Source organism: Hemitrygon akajei, chromosome 32 (genome assembly GCF_048418815.1).
Source record: "Hemitrygon akajei chromosome 32, sHemAka1.3, whole genome shotgun sequence".
Lineage (NCBI taxonomy): Eukaryota > Metazoa > Chordata > Chondrichthyes > Myliobatiformes > Dasyatidae > Hemitrygon > Hemitrygon akajei.
Window position 1 is genome coordinate 3,270,373 of NC_133155.1, and position 24,395 is coordinate 3,294,767.

The 24,395-nt window shown below is 42.6% G+C and overlaps 1 protein-coding gene and 1 long non-coding RNA gene across 4 annotated transcripts; one reads left to right on the top strand and one right to left on the bottom strand.

Moving 5' to 3' along the window:
* Positions 1 to 175: 175 nt before the first annotated feature.
* On the bottom strand, positions 176 to 20,785 carry paqr7b (progestin and adipoQ receptor family member VII, b). Of its 2 annotated transcripts, none has more exons than XM_073034514.1 (3): positions 20,685 to 20,785; positions 20,287 to 20,483; positions 176 to 3,785 (listed from the first exon to the last, which is right to left on the bottom strand). In XM_073034514.1, the coding sequence occupies exon 3, from the start codon at positions 3,751 to 3,753 to the stop codon at positions 2,695 to 2,697; it is 1,059 nt and encodes a 352-aa protein (XP_072890615.1). In that variant the 5' UTR covers positions 3,754 to 3,785; positions 20,287 to 20,483; positions 20,685 to 20,785; the 3' UTR covers positions 176 to 2,694. The 2 variants fall into 2 exon arrangements, with proteins under 2 accessions (XP_072890615.1, XP_072890613.1); XM_073034512.1 differs by having other exon boundaries at positions 20,666 to 20,785.
* A 218-nt stretch (positions 20,786 to 21,003) lies between these two features.
* On the top strand, positions 21,004 to 24,383 carry LOC140719637 (uncharacterized). Of its 2 annotated transcripts, XR_012096967.1 has the most exons (3): positions 21,004 to 21,298; positions 21,738 to 21,979; positions 22,290 to 24,383. It is a non-coding gene; the product is annotated as an uncharacterized lncRNA (long non-coding RNA). The 2 variants fall into 2 exon arrangements; XR_012096966.1 differs by having other exon boundaries at positions 21,738 to 24,383.
* The last annotated feature ends 12 nt before the right edge of the window (positions 24,384 to 24,395 follow it).

A 24,395-nucleotide genomic window follows, 5' to 3' on the forward strand; every position in this document is an offset into this window, starting at 1 on the left:
TTGGGTCACCAACAGATACAACAGCCAATATGCTGTGGACAACTGCATTCACTGCTGTTCGAGGAGATCTCCAAACCCAAGGTGAGAGAAGCACGTAGGAAGCCATGGTGCTTTTGAATTGGAATTAGTTGTGGTGATGCACATTCAATGAATCACAGGAAACCTTCACAAAAGATTTGTAAACATTGGATATGATTTTATTTGTATGTGTACACATGTTGAAAGGCTGAAAGTTTTGCTTCATAAACAGTGCTGCCTCATTCCATTACGCCCAGAGCTTCACCCTTCCTCCCCCTCAGTTGGAAATAGATGGCAACCACAAAGATCATCCTCCTTTCCAATATCACAGCGGGAGTATTGCAAAACAGTACAAGGAGGAAGAAAACAGCAGAGGAGTTGTTCAGCATAACCTTCCATTCTTTGTGAACAGTGAGGTCAAGTAAGCAATATGTGCACTGTATCCAGCAAGCGGTTTTTGCTCTTGGGTAGTTGTCCTTCGTGGTTAGTGGGATACACTCCTATTTCAGCCTTTTACTTTAAAAAAAAACATTTGAGTGATACCCCAGACTACACACTTTCTGGATGTGCTGTAAACTCAGGTGAACATACAGGATTTAATGACATTTATTTCAAGGGAAACAGACTGACAGCTCTCAACCCACATCACTAAAGCACACATACACAAGCTTCCATTTTTGCTGCTTTATAATTGTTTGCACCTCCAATCTTTCCTTCTTGGGCCACAGAAGCAGCAACATATTGGCCACTGTTGTACATGGAGCAGACGGGGAAGGCCTCTGGCACAGTTCAGATTTGGCAGGAGGCAGAACACCAAGTGACCATAATTACACATAAGTGTTTAATCCTGGCATGCCACTGAAATATATGATTTTCCAAAATTCAATTTGAACTTGAGGAGCACAACATTACGGAGATACAAAATGTTCTTTCACATTTGGACAGCCTCAATAATTCTCAAGAGTCAACCATCAGCAATACCTATGCATAATGTTTGGCAAGAGCAGGCACCAACTATCTCAAGTGGTGTTGGCCAGGATCAGAGCTATCCAATGACCAATATTGTTTACACAGGTGGACGTTAAATATCCTATGGCATTATTTACAGAGCAGGGAAGTTCTTTAAAACGTCCAATCCTGACATTTACACTACCTCCTGCACAGACAGCTGTGACAAGCCAGATCAAACCTGTAGTCTCATGATGACTGACAACTCCTCTGAGAACTTTGTGTGGAATTTGACATTTTCCCTGTGACCACATGGGTTTCCTTCAGATGCTCCTGTATCCTCCCACATCCTAAGAAACATGCAGTTTGGTAGGGTAACTGCCCAAATTGCCCCTAGTTGTTATACACATGATAACACTGGGGAGGGGCTGGGGGAAGCTAAAGGGAACATGGGAGGATAAGTAACAGAGAAAAACAGTGGTGGCTCGGATTACTCTGAGTGCCAACGTGGACTTGAACCAAATGGTCTCCTTCTATTGATTTTATTTATTTATTCAAAGATACAATGTGGAATAGGGTCTTCTGTCTCTTTCAGCCACTCTGCCCAGCGACCCCTGATTTAATCCCAGCCTAACACGGGACAATTTACAACGAGCAATTAACCTACTAACCAGTACGTCTTTGGACAATGGGAGGAAACCAGAGGACCCAGAGAAAAACTACGCATTCCACGGGGAAGACATACAAACTCCTCACAGATGACGTTGGAATTGAACTCCAAACTCCAACGCCTCGAGCTGTATTAGCGTCGGGCTAAGTGTTACGCTACCATGGCACCGATAAGGAAATACAGGTATATAGAGCGTCACCAAAAGCTATTCAGTGGTGCAGAGAGTGAATAGAAAAAGCTGGAATGGAACCGATAATTGAAAGTATTCTGGTCTGGGAGATATGATAAATTAATTCTTTACTGCAGTACACTTTTAAAAAAGTGGACTGCAGTTGATTATCTCCACATCAGCCACAGCTCTGTAACACTGCTATATTTCATATCCTTGCACATCCAGATATAGGCTTTTGATGATGATTTAGATCAATGACTTTCTCAGCATCAATCAAGATCATTGTGTAGTGCATTCAATGTAAACTTTGGATATTATAAATACCACTAATCTCAATCATGTTTAAGTGCATTTTGACGGCGGTAGCAAGATAAATGACCCTTGACAAATGATTTGAGCACTAGAGAACCGGGAAAAAATAAAATGCAGGGAACACTTAGCAGGTCGGCCAGCGTCTGTGGAAAGAGAAACAGAGTTACTGTCTCAAATTTATCAGAACCGGCAAGGATAAAGATACCCGAAGCTAGCAGGTGCTCATTGCCCATCTATACTCCGCAGTGAGTCATGACCACACTTGGCCTGCTCTGCTTGAACAAGTGCTAACTGAACAAATTCACCAATTACAATGTAGGTGCTATGCAAAGATATAAGGCATTCAGTATTACAGTATTTGACAAATCCTTGCACGTCCTTGATGCTTGCCAAAACTCACAGCCAGTCTCATGTGAAAATGACGTAGAAATCATTGTCGATTTCAATCCAAGAATCGAACTCCCAGGCACAGAGTCCACTGCCAGCTAGAAACCAGAGTCAGTTTTTCCCTACCCTTCTGCCTCTCCCCAATGGATGGTATATTCAAGATAAGTGGATTGAGAAGCACCCATCTTCACTTCTCTTTGAGGCCGAGTTTGATTTTGATGAGGTGCCTCATGTAGACTGCAGTGACAATGCTGGAGGAAACGATCGCCGCGAGACAGACCAGCACAGAGCAGGTGGAGTCGCTGTGCCATGTCTGATAGAAATGCTGCCGGTATTTATAATCCAGATGGACAGCTTCCAGTTGCGCCAGGGTGCAGAAGACCATAAAAGCATGGAAAATCTGATGCCCCTGCAGGAAGATGTCGCATTTTCCTGGGAGCCACTTCTCTGGGTGAGGACAAGAGAAGAAGTGAGCACTTATGAGGAAGCAGATGATCTGGCATTGGTGGTACCAAATGGAAGCGTCAGTGCAATTCGACGAATAGCAGCTATATATCCGGTGCACCACAGGGCTGATGTCCAACATGTAGGCCAGCCCTGCTGGGACTATCTGGTAGAGTTTGCGTGACCAGGGGTGCAGTAACTTGGCATTAGATTTTGCATAGCAGGATCCTAAACAGGACATCCAAGCCAACAAGGTGGCCATGGGGAGGTAGAACGTTTTGATGACGTGGTACCACTCCTCTTCAATGGAGTAGTAATAGTGGACCAAAGCACTCCCATACTGATAGACTGCCACACCAATGTAGTCCACAAAGAAAAAGGAATAATGGGCAAACTCCGAACGGGCATGCAAGAGGTGGGCAAGGGAGCTGCAGGTCAGGTAGCAGAAGGCAGAGAGGAGAAGGATCAACAGTGGCAATGCGTGCTGGTCTGACCAGAAGTCCACCGTCTGGGAGAACTCCTGCAGCTTCAGGAGGATGATCAGCGCAGCGAAGAGGTGGGACCAGACGTTGACTGACTCGTTGTGCCGCAGGAACAAGGTGAACAAGTAGTATCGCCAGCTCTGCTCCACCGGTCTGTAGCCAGAATTGATGTATGGCTCCCGGAATATCCGCGGCACCTCCCAATCCTTCACAGTACATGGCAGGCTGGGAATGGACTGCTCCACCAGGCTTGGGATCTGACGGATCTGCTGGATGTTGATGAAGAGTCTACCAATCTGTTCCATCACCACGGTCGTCATGGTAACACTGGGGCTCTTACTAACTCTGATACCTGTAATTACAGAACAAAACAGAAAGAAGAATTAAAGGAAGAACAGCTTACAATAGGCTGAAAAAGTACATCTATTTCTAGTGATGTAAAAAAAGCTTTTGCACCACAAGATGCCACAGACATAGATAGCCCCAAGCATCACACTGCCCATAGTCCAGTTTAATGTTTGGTTCCTAGGTTCAATGTTCAAAAGTTCAACTTATTCAAAGTACATTTATTATCAAAGTATGTACAAACCCCATTTCCAGAAAAGTTGGGATATTTTGCAAAATGCAATAAAAACAAAAATCTGTGATATGTTAATTCACGGGAACCTTTATTTAACTGACAAAAGTACAAAGAAAAGATTTTCAATAGTTTTACTGACCAACTTAATTGTATTTTGTAAATATACACTAACTTAGAATTTGATGGCTGCAACGCACTCAACAAAAGTTGGGACAAAGTTAAAATAAGATTGAAAAGTGCACAGAATATTCAAGTAACACTGGTTTGGAAGACTCCACATTAAGCAGGCTAATTGGTAGCAGGAGAGGTATCATGACTGGGTATAAAAGTAGCGTCCATCAAAGGCTCAGTCTTTGCAAGCAAGGATGGGTCGTGGCTCACCCCTTTGTGTCAGTTTGTGAGAGAATTGTTAGTCAGTTCAAAAGGAACATTTCCCAACACAAGGTTGCAGAGAATTTAGGTCTTTCAACATCTACAGTACATAATATTGTGAAAAGATTCAGAGAATTCAGAGACATCTCAGTGCGTAAAAGGCAAGGTCGGAAACCACTGTTGAATGCACGTGATCTTCGAGCCCTCAGGCGGCACTGCCTAAGAAACCGTCATGCTACTGTGACAATTATAGCCACCTGGGCTCGGGAGTACTTCGGAAAACCATTGTCACTTAACACAGTCCGTCGCTGCATCCAGAAATGCAACTTGAAACTGTATTACACAAGGAGGAAGCCATACATCAACTCTATGCAGAAACGCCGGCGAGTTCTCTGGGCCTGAGCTCATCTCAGATGGACTGAAAGACTGTGGAACCGTGTATTGTGGTCAGATGAGTCCACATTTCAGCTAGTTTTCGGGAAAAACGGGCGTTGAGTTCTCCGTGCCAAAGATGAAAACGACTATCCTGATTGTTATCAGTGAAATGTGCAAAAGCCAGCATCTGTGATGGTATGGGGGTGCATCAGTGCCCACGGCATGGGTGAGTTGCATGTATGTGAAGGTACCATTGACTCTGAGGCGTATATTAGGATTTTAGAGAGACATATGTTGCCATCAAGGCGACGTCTCTTCCCGGGATGTCCATGCTTTTTTCAGCAGGACAATGCCAGACATTCTGCACGGGCTACAACAGTGTGGCTTTGTAGACACAGAGTGCATGTGCTTGACTGGCCTGCTGCCAGTTCAGATCTATCTCCTATTGAAAATGTATGGCGCATCATGAAGAGGAGAATCAGACAACGGGGACCACGGACTGTTGAGCAGCTGAAGTCTTATATCAAGCAAGAATGGACAAAATTTCCAATTGCAAATCTACTACAATTAGTATCCTCAGTTCCAAAATGATTAAGAAGTGTTATTAAAAGGAAAGGTGATGTAACACAATGGTAAACATGCCTCTGTCCCAACTTTTGTTGAGTGTGTTGTAGCCATCAAATTCTAAATTTGTATATATTTACAAAATACAATTAAGTTGGTCAGTGAAACTATTGAAAATCTTTTCTTTGTACTTTTGTCAGTTAAATAAAGGTTCACGTGAATTAACATATCAGAGATTTTTGTTTTTATTGCATTTTGGAAAATATCCCAACTTTTCTAGAAATGGGGTTTGTATAAATGATACAGCCTTGAAATTCGTCTCCTTATAGGCAGCCACACAAGAAACCTGAAAGAACCCATTAAAAAAACAGACTGACAAACACTCAATCTGGAGGGAGGGGTGGGGGGGGGAAGAGAAACTCAAATCATGCAAACAATAAAAGCAAGCAACAGCATTCAAAAGGAAAGTGAGTCCATAGACACGAAGCCTGGAGCAGGCCACAGCCTCAGCAACATTGAGTGCCGAGTGAGTGTCACTGAGCCGCGAGCTGAGCCCTTGTCTCTGGTCCCGACACTCTGCCTTTTCAATCCCTCTGACCTGGCTTCTAAATCGTCCAAACATCCAGTTGTTCGTCACACTGGATAGGAAACGCTCTGGGCCTGGACCCCGCTGCTATGTTCTGGCCCGTATCCAACCTCTCCAAGTCGGCCTGTTGCTTTGATTGATCAAACCTTGCTCTCAATTTAAGTGGAGAGCTCCAAATCTACCTCTCCTCCACTCCTACCTCTTTTCGCTTCACACTGTCACTCTGTCTCAACCTCGCTCCAACCACTTCTCCTTGAACATGCCCGACCTTTTTCCAACTTGGCATCACACTGGCATGCCTCGACTCTCGAGTCAGCCTCGCTTTCGCTCACCTCTTCACTGTTTGCAGTGATCACTTACCACAATTTCCCACAGAAAAAGTCTTTATAAAGATTTTAGATGTACTTCTTGCCTTATGAACCCGCAATAGGTTGTTGCCCATCTTCAGTAACGCCATCGTAAACTGAAATGTAAAACCTGCTGCAATGAGTTTTTCTGTTCTGTTACTAGTTCATGGTATGGCGGACTGCTGTAGGGGCCATGTTTACTGCCCAGGCCTAGTTGTGACAACAGCAAGATACCAGTAACAGCAGTATGTACTGTAGAGATCACAGAGCACAACAGCAGAGGATGAGAGCTGAAAACAAGCAGGTGTTCAACGCTGCCTTCTTCTGTTTGATCGGTCTCCCTTTCTTCTTGCTACCACCATCGGACAGAAGGTGCAGGAGTCTTGAGTTCCACGCTGCCAGGTTCAGGAGCAGCTGTGGCCCTGCAGCCATCGGCTCCTGGACGGGCTTCACTCACCTCAGCGCTGAACGGGTTCTGCAGCTGTGGACTCACTTTCACAGCCTCTGCAGTTCATGTTTCTTACATTTTTGTTTACCTTTCATCAAGAAGCTTCAGTGCTGAATTGGCCCCGTGGCTGTGGCCTGTAACCATTGGCACTCACCTCATGAGGCAGATGGAATATCACCATTTTAAAATTGCTAACGGTATGATAGCCACTACAAACAGATCTTTTCACTGCTTCTTTTTAGTTTGATTAAACTGAGGTCCTGATGAAGCCATTTAATCTGGCCACAGCTTTCTAAAGCTGAATTGTCAAACACTTCTCTTGGAATGATTCAGCATAGTCTGCATGTGACAACACGCCTTCCTCACACAGAATGGCTGATTAAGCCTTCCCTGCCAGTACCCTTGTAATAAACAAATGAAGTAACTTAATATGCAATTAGAATGGAATTAGGGGAAAGCCACCTTTTAAAAAAAACAGGCTTAAGAATATGAGATGTAGAAGCAGAAATAGGCCATTTGGCCCATTGAGTCTGCTCCGCCATTCGATCATGGCTGATTTATTTTCCCTCTCAACTCCATTCTCCCACCTTCTCAGATTTAGAAAAGCAAAATATAGAGGAAGTTTATTAGCAGACAAAAAACTGATTAAGATTAATCAATTGACATAATATCTCTAAAACCTGGGCAATAGTCTCTGGACCCAGGCACAGCAGCAGGCTCTCCTCTCTCTGGTACAGAGCAACCAACCAAAGGACAGGCAGTCAGCACTCATTTTAATGCTTCAATCTCCCTCCTCACTTTAATCAGCGAAAGAGCCAAACGTCGGCCTGCACTCTGTCCTGCAACCTGCCTACTATGAGGTTTGTGCACGCTGCCTCCCAGAATCCTCTCGGAGACTGCAGAGAGCTGGAACACCCAAACAATCTCCAAACAGCAAAGCACAGGCTTCAACAATTCCAGAATCTCATCCAAGCCAAGACACAAATGTAAGTGACATAAAAGAAGTGAAAAGGATGGTTCCTGATCTATCCAGAAGATGTCGACAAAAAGAGCATTGTACACATGTGCCATCTTGACTGGAATTATACAAAACTGCATATAATACTCCAAGTGCCATTTCATGACTAAGATAACTGCAACACAAGTTCCTGGGAGTGAACATCACCAACCGCTTGTCCTGGTCCAACTCTGTCAAGAAGTCTCACTAACACCTCTACTTCCTCAGGCATCTAAAGAGCTTTGGCATATTCCCTTTCACCTTTGCCAATTTTTATTGGTTCAACGTTGAACATATCCTATCTGGATGCATTACAACTTGATATGGCAGCTGCTCTGCCCTTGACCAAAAGAAATAGCAGTGAGCATATAATAGAAACCAGCCTTCCCCGTCTACATTCTTGCTGCCTCAGTAAAGCAAAGACCTCATCTATTCTTCTCATGTCTTTTTTTGTAATTTTTTTTTTTATTGAAGTTCATCAAACAAACATTTCCACAAGGTGTATTTCAGACATTGTACATATACATCATATAATCATATATATCACAAAATCTCCACAAAGTATTTATCTGGGGTATACACTTATAGAGTGGAAAGAAAAAACAAGCAAAAGGAAAGAACTATGTATAAGTAGGGAAAGTGGCCAGTGAGTGAGTAGGCCAGTGAAGGAGTGGAGATTTGAGGCTTTGACTCGAGAGATTTTGGCAGTTGGATTGTGCAATCAAGTCAATCAAGATTTTAATAGCTCAGCAGAAAGTCGTTGATTTGACAATCAAGATTTGAATAGCTCAGACTCAGCAGAAAGCAGCTGATTGGGCAATCGAGGTCAGGCGACCAAGCAGTTTGAAAAACTCAAACAAATAAATAGAGGGGTAGCTCAAGTGAAGCAGCCTGTGGAAAGTGACCAGTGAGTTGGTGGGCCAGTGAAGGAATGGAGATTTGAGGCTTTGATGAGAAGAGGCTGAGGATGAGTTTCACTCCAAGTGAGGTAAGGCTGGGTAAGTTCCTTTCAAAGGAGAAAGTTTCAAAAGTTGAGGCAAGTATTGGGTAGGTCATGGCAGCTGAGATCGGCCCTGTGGTTTGTTCATCCTGCAGCATGTGGGAAATCAGGGATACTTCCAGTGCCCCTGATGACTATGTGTGCAGGAAGTGTGTCCAACTGCAGCTTCTGGCAGACCACATTGAGCGTCTGGAGCTGTGATTGGATTCATACTGGAGCATCTGCGATGCTGAGAAAGTCGTGAATAGCACATTCAGTGAGTGGGCCACACCGCAGGTAAAGGCTACACAGGCAGAAAGGGAAGGGGTGGCCACTAGACAGTGTAGCAGTAGGCAAAACAGATATACTGTTTTGGATACTGTTGGGGGAGATGTCTCATCAGGGGAAGGCAGCAGCAGCCGAGTTCATTGCACCATGGGTGGCTCTGCGGCACAGGAGGGAAGGAAAAGGAGTGGGAGAGCTATAGTGATAGGGGATTCGATTGTAAGGGGAATAGATAGGTGTTTCTGTGGCCGCAAACGAGACTCTGGGTGGGTATGTTGCCTCCCTGCTGCAAGGGTCAAGGATGTCTCTGAGTGGCTGCAGGACATTCTGGAATGGGAGGGTGAACAGCCAGTGGTCGTGGTGCACATGGGTACCAACAATATAAGTAAAAAAACGGGATGAGGTCCTACAAGGTGAATTTAGGGAGTTAAGAGATAAACTAAAAAGTAGGACCACAAAGGTAATAATCTCTGGATTACTACCAGTGCCACGTTGGGAACCCCTGTATTAGACAAAGTAGATATGCAATTACACAAATAATCTGACTATTTAAGTATGCAAATTCTGTAATTTTCTGATGTCAAAAAAAAGCAAATGCTTCTCAAAATACATTAGAAAAAAAGAGAAGAACTTTCCCTCTCTGGTTTGGCATGGCTTCTGAAGTTGTGTAGAAAGGTGATCGGTATGTATTATCTTTATATGAAATGTATCCAACATTTGTATTTCCTAACTTGATGAAGAAGTGAAATTGTTTCATTTTCACTCCTGGCTGTTTCTGGCATCTCCAAGCCTGAATGCTTGAAACTGCAGTAAGCAAAACAGTGCTGAAATGTCTTACTATTTATTTTTGACAACTGTCAGTGTCAAAAATCACATTTCTGAACACAAACACATGCAACTGACTACGTATTTTACAAACTGTTCACTCTAAGCATGATGTAGTGTCTAACAGCCATGCATGTACCCATGACTGACGCGAGTTAGAAACTATATGGCAATAGTCTCTTGTCCCAATTAAGCGACATAGTCATAAATAAACACAGGGAATCCTGGCTGTTTTGTTTTGCTCTTTAAGAGGTGGCTCAAATAAGGACTGCACCAAATAATTGATGGCCCAATTAACCAGAATTCACTGTCATTCTGTGAGCACAATGTGAATGCAAGGACTTTTGTACTTTTTCTGAAAGCTTTGATTGTATTTCCATCATGTCTTAGTCTAGTAAAAGCCCACCCAATACAGCATCTATCATAGAAAAAAAATTATCTTTGTTACCATGGTCATAAGATTGTGTTTACAGCATTTAAGCGCTTAGTGTACTGACAAGCATGAAAATAACTGTCTTTTACCAAAGGCCACTTACACTCTCAGCTCCTATGTTTATTAAAATGAAGACTAAACCTGTCATTTAATCGTCTGCTTGTAAAACAATTCACCAGCACACAGATACTCTGTATAGCAGCAGCATCACCATTTTCCTGCTTTTGGACCACCCAAACTCACCACCACACTCAAGAATGGTTGAAAAGAGATAAATATTTAATGAATATACTATTGGTAGCTGGTAAAAACTCTTACTAGGAAATGGTTATCACAGGAGAGCCCAACTTTAAATGCTTGGATGGAAATTACAATGGACATTTACAAAATGGAGAAGATAACAGCATCTGTTAATCATAAGCTGGAACAATTTGATTCATACTGGGGAAAAATGTTTTAACTACATAATGCCTCATAGGCCTGATTTTATTCTCACAAATCAATGAATATGTTGTTTAAAAAAAATCATTCACTACTTGTACATAGTTTTTTCCTTTTGCCTGGTTTTTCTTTCTGCTCTTTTCTATAGGTGTATACCTCAGATAAATACTTTGAAGATTTGTGATATACAAGTACAATGTCTGAAATACATCTTATGAAAATGTTTGAACTTCAATAAAAAAAATTACAAAAAAACCAAAACACTGTACTGAGGCCACTGTCTATTGCCCCAGTTACAGCTTTTTCAGGAGTAATCCATTACTTTTACTTGCCTTTTCTTTCCCCAAACCCCTGCAAATTTTACTTCAGATATTTATTAAGTCACTACAGCGTTTGCAGCCACAACCTCAGTGAGCAGTTCAGTCAAAACATAAATCACCAGCTGCAGAAAATGTCACCACTTGTCCTTTTGCCAATCATCTTAACTCTGTCTTCTGGTTTCTGTCTGTTGCCTCTAGAAACAGCGGTTCTTTCTTTACTCTTTTCCCTTTGGAGTGGGTATCTTTAACCAGGGCACTAATTACTAAAGCAATCCTTCATGGGTAAACCCTCCCCACCACTGGGCACATCTACTAGGAGTGCTGTTGCAGGAAAGCAGCATCCATCATCAAGATCCCCCCCCCCCCCCCCACCACCATCCACACCATGCCCTCTTCTCGTTGCTGCAATCCAAAAGAAGGTACAGAACCCTCAGGACCCACACAAGATTCAGGAACAGGTATTGCCCCTCAACCATCAGGCTCTTGAACCAGAGGGGATAATAGTACTCAAATTCACTTATCCCATCACTAAACTCACCCACAACCTGTAGACTCACTTTCAAGATTATGTACTCTTCATTTCAAGTTCTCAATATTTATTGCTTATTTATTTATTATTCATTTTTCTTTTTGTATTTGCACAGTTTGTTGTCTTTTGCTCCTTGGTTGTTTGTCCATCCCAATAGGAGCAGTCTTTCATTGATTCTATTGTGTTTCTTTGTATTTACTGTGAATGCCCACAAGAAAATGAATCCTAGGGTAAAATATGGTGACATATATGTACTTTGATGATAAATTAACTTTGAACGTTGAACACTGCTCGCTCTTTTAGGCATTTTAAAACAGTATGCTGAATTCTCCCCTGCAGCTTACTGAAATTTTGAAAACTGCACATCTCTGAGCAAAAGTTTCACTGTCTTGAGATTAATTTTGATTTCATCAGCAAGTTTATCATCTCTCAGCCTGCGTTTCTCTAGTCTGTACCATTTATTACTTTCTGGAGCAGAAATTCCATTACATCAGTAGGTTGACATCGATGGAGATCTGACAGTTCTTTTGTTTGAGGACATAGTACTGGGAAGGTCAACGATCTGGGAGCCTGGTGAATATGTCTGGCTCATCTTGGCAATCAGTGATTAGAGTTGAGGGTGGCCAGTGGACAATGAAGTCTAGAAAGGATCCAGAAATGCCATCTATCTTTGAGTAATGCAGCAGAGAAACAGGCCTTGCAACCCACCTCATCCATGCAGAGCTGTATGCCCACTTGCTCACCTGGGCATCCCAACTTTTTTTATGCCATGAAACAAGGGGTCTGTGAACCCCAGGTTGGGAACCCTTGGTCTAACCTTTCCTAACCATGTACCTGTCCACATGTCCTTTACATCTAGGTCCTCTGGCAGCCTGTCCCACATAGCCAGTAACCCCCTATGTGGAAAAGTTGCCCCTCAGACCCCTGTAAAGCTTTCTCCTCTCATCTTAAACTTATGCTTGCTAGTTTTTGAGAATCAGAATCGGGTTTAGTATCACTGGTGTATGTCGTGAAATTTGTTGTTTTGTGGCAGTATCACAGTGCGAGACACAGAAATACTATAAATTACAATTCCAGCCTGGTATGGGAACACCGATGCCTTCAAACACAAAATCCTACAGAAGGTAATGGATTTGGCCCAGTACATCACAGGTAATGTGATTGAGCACATCTACATGACACGCTGGCACAGGAAAGCAGCTTCCACCAGCAAAGATCCTCACCACCCAGGCCATGCTCTTTTTGCTCTGCTGCCATCAGGTAGAAGGTACAAGAGCCTCAGGACTTGCACCACCAGGTACAAGAACAGTTACTACCTCTCAACCATCAGGTTCTTGGGTAACTCCACTCATCTATTGAGGTGTTCCCACAACCAATGATCTCACTTTAAGGACTCTTTTACCTTGTAATTTCATGTTCTTGTTATTTATTGCTAATTACTTATATTTGCATTTGCATGGTTTGTTGTCCATTGATCCTGCTTACGGTTACTGTTCTATAGATTTGCTAAATATGCTCGCAGAAAAAGAATCTCAGGGTTGTATGTGGTGACACATATGTACTCTGAACTTTGAACTTAAGAAATAAAACGTATATAAAAAAACAATGCAAAAAGAGAGCAAAAACAGTGAGGCAGTGTTCATGTACTGTTCAGAAATATGACTTTTCCCACAAAAATGTTCCTGGGGGGGGGGGGGGGGGGGGGGAAGGACTCTGCCTTCACCCTATTGATGCCTCTCATGATTTTATACACCCAAGGTCAACAGTCAGGTCCTGCAAATATCAGAACATTCAAGCAGATTTACAGAGACCCCCCTGGATTTGTCATTCCACTCAAGAGACTGTTCGCTCCTGTTCTGTAACGATGACTTGGGTTCCTTCACCACCTCCCCCACACGTCAATTCAGCCCATAATCTTTTCCCCACGGCAAGGGGCAAATGCTGGGTGGAGTACAAGGTTGATATCAGCCCCTCCCAATTTGCACTGAGATAAGTATTACAGCAACATTTATATTGTATATTATCAGGAGAAGCTGAATAAAACATGCGGAACGTGGTGGTCAGCTTGATGTTAGTGCGTCAGAATCAGAAGCAAAATTAGTATCACTGTCCTATGTTGTGAAATTTACTGTTATGTGGCAGCAGAACATTGCAATACATAATAACGGTAAGTTACAGTAAAAGCATATAAGTAGTGCCAAAGGATAACGAAAAAATAGTAGCGAGGGAGTGCTCGTGGGTCCAATGTCCATTCAGAAATCTGATAACAAATAGGAAGTAGCTGTTCCTGAATCACTGAATGTGTGCCTTCAGGCTTCTGTACCTCCTCCCTGATGGTAACAATGAGCACAAGGCATGACCTGGATGATGGGTTGGAGGGTCCTTAATGATGGCGTCTGCCTTTTTGAGGCATCGTTCATTGAAGATGTCCTGGATACTGCAGAGGCTGGTGTCCATGATGGAGCTGACTAAGCTTAACGTGATCTCAGTGCAATGACTCTTGTGGTGAGCCTCAGAATGAACTGGGGTGGGTGGTGAGTGCAGAAGGGTAGACGTATGATGGAATAGAGAGGTGGGGGAAAAGAATTTGAGATGGGTTACTCCAGTAATTGCTATCCCCGCTGAAAGAGCAAGAAGAGTGAGGCTCTCCTGGCTCTCATGCACGTTTAATGTTGAACCTGGTTGCAAATCACTTTCATGAGATTTCCAGCAAATGACACTCCACACTGGCCAATGTAACACCCACTTGAGAGAAAAAAAACTGGAATTTCTAACTATTCACTAAATCTCCAAATCCTCTTCATCCACGGTAAAATACAGTAAGTGAAAAATATTCTTCTCACGAGAGATTAGATTCTTTGTGAATTTGTTAAGCAAAATGTCAGTGAACACCTATAGGTATCCTATAAAACCAGGCAATGGCATCTGCACTGGACTTTGAGAATAGTGGTCCCTGGTTGGAATCTGGCCAGCTCCTCGCACGCTGGGCTGGGCGTCGAGCTAGCATCTCGGCTTTGTAAAATTAGACAAATGCTAAAGAAACAGCAAGGTTGCCACCCGATGCACCGCAAAGCGTGGAGATGAACAACAAAATAATCATAAACCAGAAATGCTAGCAGAAGATGCTTAAAGGAGGATACATTAATGCACAAATGTAAGTATTGGCATTCTTGAACCAATTTACAAAGGATTTGTCTCTTCACTAAAGGGACTGCTTGCTCTTGTTCTATAACAGTGACCTGAGTTCTCCCCTCCCTGTAACAACCCCCTCAAAGGAGCATGAAGGAATTCCCATCTTAAAAAAAACCTCCCAAGCAGTGCTTTATCACTGAGATAAGTCTGACCACAACATTTATATTGCATGTTCAGGATATTAGAAACTGAATAAACATGCACAAGATAGGTCACAGAGATGATATCAGCAAGATTATGTAGAGCATAAGTACACAGGAATTTGCTGATCTGTGCAAAGTTATGAACCTACAAGTTAGGAGGGGTAGGTCACTTAGACCTTCAAGTCTTTCCCACCAACTAATGACATCATCACTGATTGACTGCTCCTGACATGACAGTCAATCCCTGATAACTTTTCACCCCTTTATTTCTCAAGCTGTTAAAATTGCCCTTAAGTTTCAAAGTCACCCTTTTGAGTAATGGAGTTGCTAAGACTCATAACTTTCAGAGAAAAATTTTGAAAGTGACACCAGTCCTAGATTCTGTAAGAGGATATATCCATCCCAAGGAACATTTGCTTTTCATTATTGTAAACCTCAACAAAGACAAGCGTGTCCTGCTGTGTCCCAACCTTTCCTCCTGAGACAACCACAGCCTTTCCAGGCATTGAGTCAAGGAAACCTTTGAACTGCTTCCAGCCATTAACATCCTTCCTTAAGACTAATACCGTACTCAGCATTCCAGATGCGATGTCACCAATGTCCTATCTAAACAATCTGCCTAGTTTTGCCTTCAGCTCCTCCTGCAATAAATGATCAGACTCTGTTAGATTTCCTTATCAATTCTTTCCCACTTAGCAGATGAAGAGATGCCAGATGAAAAAATAGCTGCAGAGGGTTGTAAACACAACCAGCTCCATCATTGGCACTAGTCTCCCCAGCACAGAGGACATTCAACAAATCAGGAACAGCTTTTTACCGTCATCCGATTTCTGAATGGACACTGAACCCATGAACACTACCTCACTACTTTTTATGCACTATTTATATATACACAGTTTTTGTTCTGTATTGCAATGCACTGCTACTGCATAACCACAGATTTCACGACATATACCAGTGATATTAAACCTGATTCTGATCTTCAAAAAGCAACGCCTCAAAAAGGCTGCAACCATCGTTAAGGACCCCCATCTTCCAGGGCATCCCTCTTCCCATTGCTACCATCAGGGAGGAGGTACAGAGGCCTGAAGACACTCACTCAACATTTTAGGAACAGCTTCTTCACCTCCACCATCAGATGTCCAAATGGATACTGAATCAAGAACACCACCTCACTATTTTTTTGCTCTTTTTGAGCTACTAATATGTTTTAAGATATATTTCTTATTGCAATTTATAGCTTTTCCTGTATGTATTGCACTGTACAGCTGCCACAAAAGCAACAAGTTTCATGACATATGTCAGTGATATAACACCTGATTATGATGTTACACCATAAACCACCACAAACAAGATTAAGAATCTACTATAATGCCAATATGCCTAACTCAGAAAATCAGGGATAAGGGGCTTCACTTATGTGAAGAAATGGAAAAGATTATTCTCCTGATCCCCCTGATTGAAAATCCTGAGGTGTCAAGTTAACAGACATTGAAATATTGTGGAAGGTTGAGAGAAAAGAACAAGAAACAAGAAACAGCACGAAATCACAATCAGATTATTAACTAAAAGAAAGATGGACAGATTTTTGTTGTGTTAAGAAAATGCAGAGATGCAATAATTCAGCATGCACTGCCAGAAAATCTGGTGGCAGCAGGTTTAGGAAGAAATTGAATAAATGTACAAGTGCAAATGATTTTAAAGTTTAAAGGGAATCTCAGGAAAATGATTCAATTGGATTGTCCCTCAAAGGGTCAAGGGCAAACCAGGAGAGATCACCACTAGAATTAAGAATCTCAAATGCAATACCACTAAATTCCAAAAGAGTCAGCAGGAATTCCAAACTCTTTGAGTCATCCACCCACTTCTTAAATGAGAAACCATATTTATTAAGTATAAATAATCAAGGGAAAGGGGATTCCACTCAGATTACACAGCTACAGAATTATAGAGCTGTTCAGCATGGAAACCTTTGGCCAAACTTATCCATCCCAAACTGGATGCGTTTTCACATTCAAAGGTTTAGTGGAATCCACATTCCTTTAGACCAGGGGTTCCCAACCTGAGATCCATGGACCCCTTGCTTAATGGTGTTGGTCCATGGCATGAAAAAGATTGGGAACCCCTGCTGTAAATCTTTCCTACTTGTGTAACTGACCAAATGTCTTTTAGATGATTTCATGTCATCTGCCTCTACCACTTCCCCTGCAGCTCTTTCCATAAACCCACCACACTCTCAAGTTCCCTTTTAAACCTTTCTCCTCTCACTCTAAACCTGTGCCCTCTAGTTTTAGCTCTCCTGCTCTGGTAAAAAGACAGTGACCTTACCTATGCCCTTTGATATTATAAACCATTATACACTCAGTGGTCCCCCCCTCATCCATCTTCACTCCAAGGAAAGCACTCCCTTCTATCCAGTCTTGCTTCATAACTCAAGCCTCCAGTCTCTGTGACATCCTTCTGAATCTTTCCCATCCACTCTCTAGCTTGATCACATTCTACCTACAGTATAAAGACCACAGCAAACCAGGTGTAATCTCACCAACGTTCTGTAGAGCTGCAACATCTCCTGTCGTCATTGCCCGCTCTGAAGAAGGCGTGCATGCTATTAACCTGCTTCACCATTTTGCCTGCCTGTGTCGCCAGTTTCAGGAAACACTGCACTTGCATTCCAGGTATCTCTGCTTTACAACACTTGCCAGGGCATGCAAGTTCTGTCCCGGTTTAACTCCCCGAAATGTATCACATTACAACTTAAATATATAGAACATTTAAATTAAATAAATAGTGCAAAAATAAAAGAAATATTCTCATCCTTACATTTCTTTGTATGGCCTCTAGATTCAATACCTTTATCTACAAAGTGAGAGGGAACTTTCCTCAGAGCTCTGGGGTCAATATCACTGAAAGGTTGTCTTGTATTTGTCCTACTTTCAGTTGATTAAGGCACTGCATGGGATATCCAGCACTGAAACAGGTCACTCCACCTAATCAGCTCAATCTGTTACTTATTCTCCACACAAACGACCTTGTGTTGTCTTTCTTGTTTAAGTGTAATAAATCATTAGGAAAAAAAGGGATAAGCTAGAGAACTAATGGATGACTTTGTTAATATTGTAGGCAGCCTGAAGAGTTTTGCTGAGGTTCACCAGTACCATCTTGGCCAGTTTCAATTAACTTTTCTTTCCCGATCACTGAACTGTTCCCACAACCCATGGACTCAGTTTCAAGGACTCTTCATCTCATGTTCTTGATACTTATTGCTTATTTATTTATGATTATTTGTTATTTTTTTTGTATTTACACAGTTTGTTGCCTTTTGCACACTGGTTCAACACTCAAGTAGGTGCAGTCTTTTATTGATTCTATTATGGCTATTATTCTATAGATTTATTGAGTATGTCTGCAAGAAAATGAATTTCAGGGTTATATTTGGTGGCATAAAATATCACCATATTTTACCATAATATATGGTAAAATATATGATAATATTTTACCATATTATCACCATAATATACCAAAAAAAAGTATATTTGGTGACATACTTTGAATTTTAATACCCATGCATAAGATGAGAGATTGAACAGGCCCAGAGCAGTCATCTTAAAACTGATGGTGGGAAAATTAATGGATTCTTCACTTAAGGAGGGAAGAATATTTAGAAAGAAAAAAAAATTGTATGAAATGTCAGCTTGGATCTTAAAGGGAATAGCTTTCTTGACCAACATTATTGAATTTTTGAATTGCGCAGTGGTAATGAAGTTGGTGTAATTTATGAAGACTTATTAAACCTTCCATAAGGTACCTCAAAATAGATTAACACATATCTGCGAATGATGTCAGAGGGGAAGAAGAAAGAACAGAATGTATTGTTATATTAGAAAGAAAGCAGAGGGAACAGTTGTAAAGGGTTGCTATCCAGGGTGCAGAGATGATGATGGCCTGGTATGGAAAGGGTGCAGAGATGATGATGGCCTGGTATGGAAAGGGTGCAGAGATGATGATGGCCTGGTATGGAAAGGGTGCAGAGATGATGATGGCCTGGTATGGAAAGGGTGCAGAGATGACTTACAAAGCTGAAGTGGGAGGTGCTCAGCAGTACAGACTGCATCTCTTTTCGATGTGAGAAAAGACAGTTGCTGAGCCACTTAATGTGTGTGTTTAAAGTAATGAATGATTCTAGAAAAATCCAATCACAAAAATTCTATTTTTGAAGAAGTGCAATGGAAGTCCAATATTCAAATTAAATTTATCAAAGTGCATAGATGTCACCATCTACAACCCTGAAATTCATTTTCTTGTTGGCATTCACAGTAAATACAAGAAACAATGGAATCACTGAAAGATGACAGGACAAACAACCAATGTGCAAAAGGCAACAAACTGTTTAAGTACAAAAAGAGAAAAAAGAAATAATAATAATAATAACAACAAGCAATAAATATCAAGAACATGAAATTAAATTGAGTCCACAGGGAACATTTCAGTGATGGGGCAGGTTAAGATGAGTGAAATTATCCCCTATGGTTCAAGAGCCTGATGGTTGAGGGTTAATAACAATTCCCGAACATGGTGATGTGAGTCCTGAGGCTCCTGTACCTTCTTTCCGAAGAGAGCATGGCCTGGATGGTGCAGGGGCTCACAAGCTGGGGCCCACGGACCCCTGGGTTAATGGTAGGAGTCCATGGCATTAAAAGGAGTTGTGAACCGCTGGTGGTGGGGTTCCTTGATGTGGACGCTGCTTTCCTGGGCGGCATGATTGTCCCTCATCACTCCCACCTCTTCAACCAAGCCGTTTATTCGCCAGCACGTACCAATCAAAGACTCCTCACCACCTGACCCCACTGGAGGTCATTTGCACTATGTAATTAACCCTCTTTGGATGGGGAGGGGGAAAGCCAGACCAGCCGCAGTGACAGCGAGCACACTCCACACCGACAGACCGAGCGCTGGTCGCTCAGACAGCAACAGGCTGCCTGCCATTCCACACTGCTGAACCGCACTTCCCAAAAGTAGTCAATGAACTCCCTAAATCCCTTCCCTACTGATGAGCACCATCTCACACACACACAAAACTATCATCTCGGCCTGCACATTGTTGACTCAAAAGCGACCCCGCCTCAAAAAAATGCCATCATTGGCTGCAAAGCGCCTTTGTAAACAAGGTGACGAAAACAAAATTCTTTTCTCAATTCTGGCCCCATTGGAGCTCCATCGGTTAATTACGGATTTCCAAGCGCCCGAATTAAATGAAAATTGGGATTGGGGTTGGGGGGGGGGGAAGAGGAGGAAAATTCATTTTCTTTAAACAATCCGTAGCAAACAACCCAAAAATTATACACGAAATAACTCTGGAAATTCTAGGTGATTCCGAGAGGACGGACACCGGAACTCCTGACACGTAGGCGCAAGAGGACAGATTCTCCCTAATACTCACCCCTTCGCCGAAGAAAACAGTGCCCTCACAATTTATCGCTCGCTTCCGACGGCCAGTGGGCAGGAATGAATAGGCATCACTTGCCCAGCCAGACACGAACCGATTTCTCAGAAGCCCGATCACTTGGCAGTGGCAGAGTTGGGATTGACCATCGCCTGTACCCAAAGCCGCACCGAAGATATTCGAAATACATCCACCTGTATTTTCCAAAAGAAATCAGTTAACTACAGACGCGAGAGCTACAGATGCAACCATGCAATAGTTAATAATTCTCCACACAAAAAATAGACACTTAAATAGGCATAATTTTAGATTTAAACTTTTGAACAGCAAACATTTTTCTTAATGATTGTTTTAAACTGCTGAATGCTGTATATACTGTTCAGGGTGTGACCGACACGCTGGAGAAAGCCGCCGTCACTGATGCCGGTCGCTCGCTATTCTGCCACCGTTCTCCGCTTGGCACCGCTGATCCGACACCGCACGCTCCGAGTCCCGGCGGCAGGCTGTCAATCAATCCGTCAGGTTGTCAATCAAAGGCCACAACGGCCAATCACAAACCCGGCTCTTGTGTCATCCCACCAATCGGATTGTCCCGCGAGTTCGAGGGCGGGGCTCAAAGGGAGGCTCCGCCCGGGTTTCTTTGTACCACGTGATTCCCGCTATACCGTATTGCAAAACACGAAGGGGAAAAAGCAGTCAGTGATTCCAGGGGCGGGGTTTTCAAGCAATGTTTTTCTTTCCTGTTTATATTGATAGTCTACCAAGCGGGAATCTGCAGATCTCTTTTTTAAAATTAATATATGACATCTCCTTCAGCCTAATTCATCTTCCATTCAGCATGCTTCAATTGTGTTAAATGCCACCCTCTGGTGCCAAACATCTTTCAATTCTTCTGTTACTGGCCATGGACACACACAGGAAGGAAAAGAAGGCACGGCAACGCAGCCCCAGCCAGGGCCTCGGGAAATGGAACAACATTGGAAGGCAGATTCACATTGGAATAGTGGGTGTAAGTCAGCAGCTATGTTAAGATGAAATATTTAAAACAAATGTCTCTTGCCTTTCATGATAGCGGGAAGATCTCACAGGACCAATGAATTTCAAATTTTATTGATGTCATAAGGCACGGAAACAAAAGTTTTTGCAATAACAGTACAGTGCGTTACGAGACGAGGATAAACACAAGTTAACATAATCTCAAACTAACATGTTATACATAACTTACAGTGTAAAAAACAATAAAATAAATTGTTACACTAGTGCAAGATTGAGAGAGATAAAAATATAGTCAAAGGTTGTGTCAAATAGCCTCTGTGATCTGGCTGATATTTACCCTTTTAGCAATTCAGCAGCATGACGTTATCTGTTCATGAACACATCACTCTTTGTGGTATTTAAAATTATTTATTTACCTATCTAACCATCTGTCCGTTTGTTTATTTATTTAGAGATACAGCACAGAATAGGCCCTTCTGGACCTTTGAGTCATGCCACCAGCAACCCACCAATTTAACCCTAACCTATTCGCCAGCCATTTAGCAATTACCAATTAACCCACTAACCAGTACGTCTTCGGACTGTGGAAGGAAACTGGAGCACCCTGAGGAAACTCACGCAGTCCATGGGGAGGACGTACAGACTCCTTACAGACGACTCTGGGATTGAACTCTGAACTCTGACGCGCTGGGAGGTAATAGCATCACACTAACTGCTACGTTGCTATGGCACCTTCTTCTGCGTGACTTCAGCGTGCAAATTGGCTGCTGCACTTCTGGAAGTTTTTTTGGGGGGAAGGTGTGGTGGGGAACATGGATGATTTGCTGGCTGGCTTGTTTCAAGTCTCTAAGTTAGTAGAGCAGAGCATGAAGGGTTTTGGGGAGAAGGCTGGAGATTGGGGCTGAGAAACCATGATGAAATGGCAGGGCAGACTCGGTGGGCCAAATTACCTAGTTCTGATTCTATATCTCATAGTCTTATGGACCATTTTTCTTCACCCTTAGGGTCAGGAATCTCTGGAATTCTCTACTCAAGAAGGCTGTGGAGGCTCAGTAACTTGGTATATTTAAGACAGGGATTGATAGATTGATGTAATGCAAGAAACAGGAGCAGGAGCAAGTGATTAAGTCTTCTGCCAATTAACAAGATGATAACTGATCTTCTAACTCAAACACCAACTTCCAACCCTATCTCCATTCCTGTTGATGCTTCCAATTTTCAGGAACTTGCCAGTCTTCATTCTGAACTCAGTTCTCCGGCAGAGAATTCCAAATGATCACCGCCCTGTGAATGAAGGAATTTCTTCTGCTGTCAATCTGAAGCAGCCCACACATTATCTTGAGACAATGGTCCTATAGTTCCAGGCTCCTTAGTCAGGGGAATGTTCTGCCTGCCTCTGCTCTGTTGTTCCTTCAAGAATCTTGTGCATTTTGATAGGTTAACCCTCATTATTCCAAACAAGCGGGTAGGGGCCTGACCTACCCAACTTCGTTCTTGGCCTCTGTTGGTCGGGGTTGACCCTGGATGTTGCATCCTAGTTGTCAAAGGCAATACAGTCAGGCCAGTATGATATGGAGAGCAAGCAGGTACCCCTTCGCCACACAGCTGATAAACCCAAAGGAACGGCAGAGACCGATACAGTTCGGCACCGGTGGCGTCGCAGGAGTTGATAGTCAGCCCTGAACCCGACGTAGGACTGCCTTAGGGACTCTAGCTTCAGATTTTTCTTCGGGGTTTAGTCCTTCTCCTAGGTGAGATGCCAACCACGGCAGATAAGACCCATCTGCCTGAAGTGGATGGCTTTAACCTGCCTTTGCCCCTTTTCCTATCAGTAGAAATGATTCCACTGAGCTTAGTAGCTAGGCCACATGTGAAAACCAGGAGCTGACCTTGGTTGTCAGAGGCTATTTAAGATGCACACTATCAGGAACATTTAATAAATAGTAGGAGCTTATCCCCATTACCTCACCTCCACCCCCGGCTATCACAAATTTGATAGTATGTTATTCCTTTTATTTGTGCTATTTATTTGTAATTTGTTAGAATTTTATGTCTTTGCACAGTACTATGTCTCTGCTGCAAAACACCAGATTTCGAATCACCTCTCAGTGATAATAAACCCGATTCTGACTCTGCCTCATGGCTTACCCACTCTTCCAGGAAATGATCTGCTACACTTTCTCAAAAACAAGAATAACCCCAAAGTAGGGAGACCTAAACTGTACACAACGCTCCAGGTATGGTTTGACCGTTACCCTGCATAATTTTAGTGAGTCACCTTTACACTTGTATTCAAATTCTCTCATAGAAGAATATTGAGATATAAAGGAAATTAGAGGGGATTGGTTTTAGTGCAGGGAAGAGCACTAGACCAATCACCTCTGTCCTGGGTCCAGCACATAACGTGCCATCACAAAGAAGACATAGCAGTGCCTTTACTGTCTTTGACGTTTGTGCAGATTGCACGTCACCTGAAACTTTGACAGTCTTCTATAGATGCACAATGGTCTGGTTGCATCATGGCCTGGTATGGAAACACCAATGCCCTGGAGCAGAAAAGTGTACAAAGAGTGGTAGATACAGCCCAGTTCATCACAGGAAAAGTCCACCCTACTCTTAAGCACATCTACAAGGAGCATTGCCTCAAGAAAGCAGCATCCATCATCAAGGATCCCCATCCTAAAGGCTTTTCCTACCGCTGCCATCAGGCAGGAGATAGAGGAGCTTTAGACCCTACACCACCAGGTTCAGGAACAGTTATTCAGGTTCCTGAACCAGAGTGGATAACTTCATTCACCTCAACACTGAACCTATCTCCTTACTTTTATGGACTCTACAACTCATGTTCTCAGTATTATTTATATATGTATTTTTATTAGCGCAGTTTGTCTTCATTTTGAACATTGATTGCTTGTCAGTCTTTGGTCATGTGTAATCTATCACTGATTCTATTATATTTCTCTTGTACTGTGAAAGTCTGCAAGAAAATGAGTCTCAAGTTATTTATAATACATTGATAATAAATTTACTTGAACTTTCAAACTTGATGCAAAAGTAAATAATCAACCATAAACTTATTAAATAGTATGAGTCACTGAGTTGCTTACTCC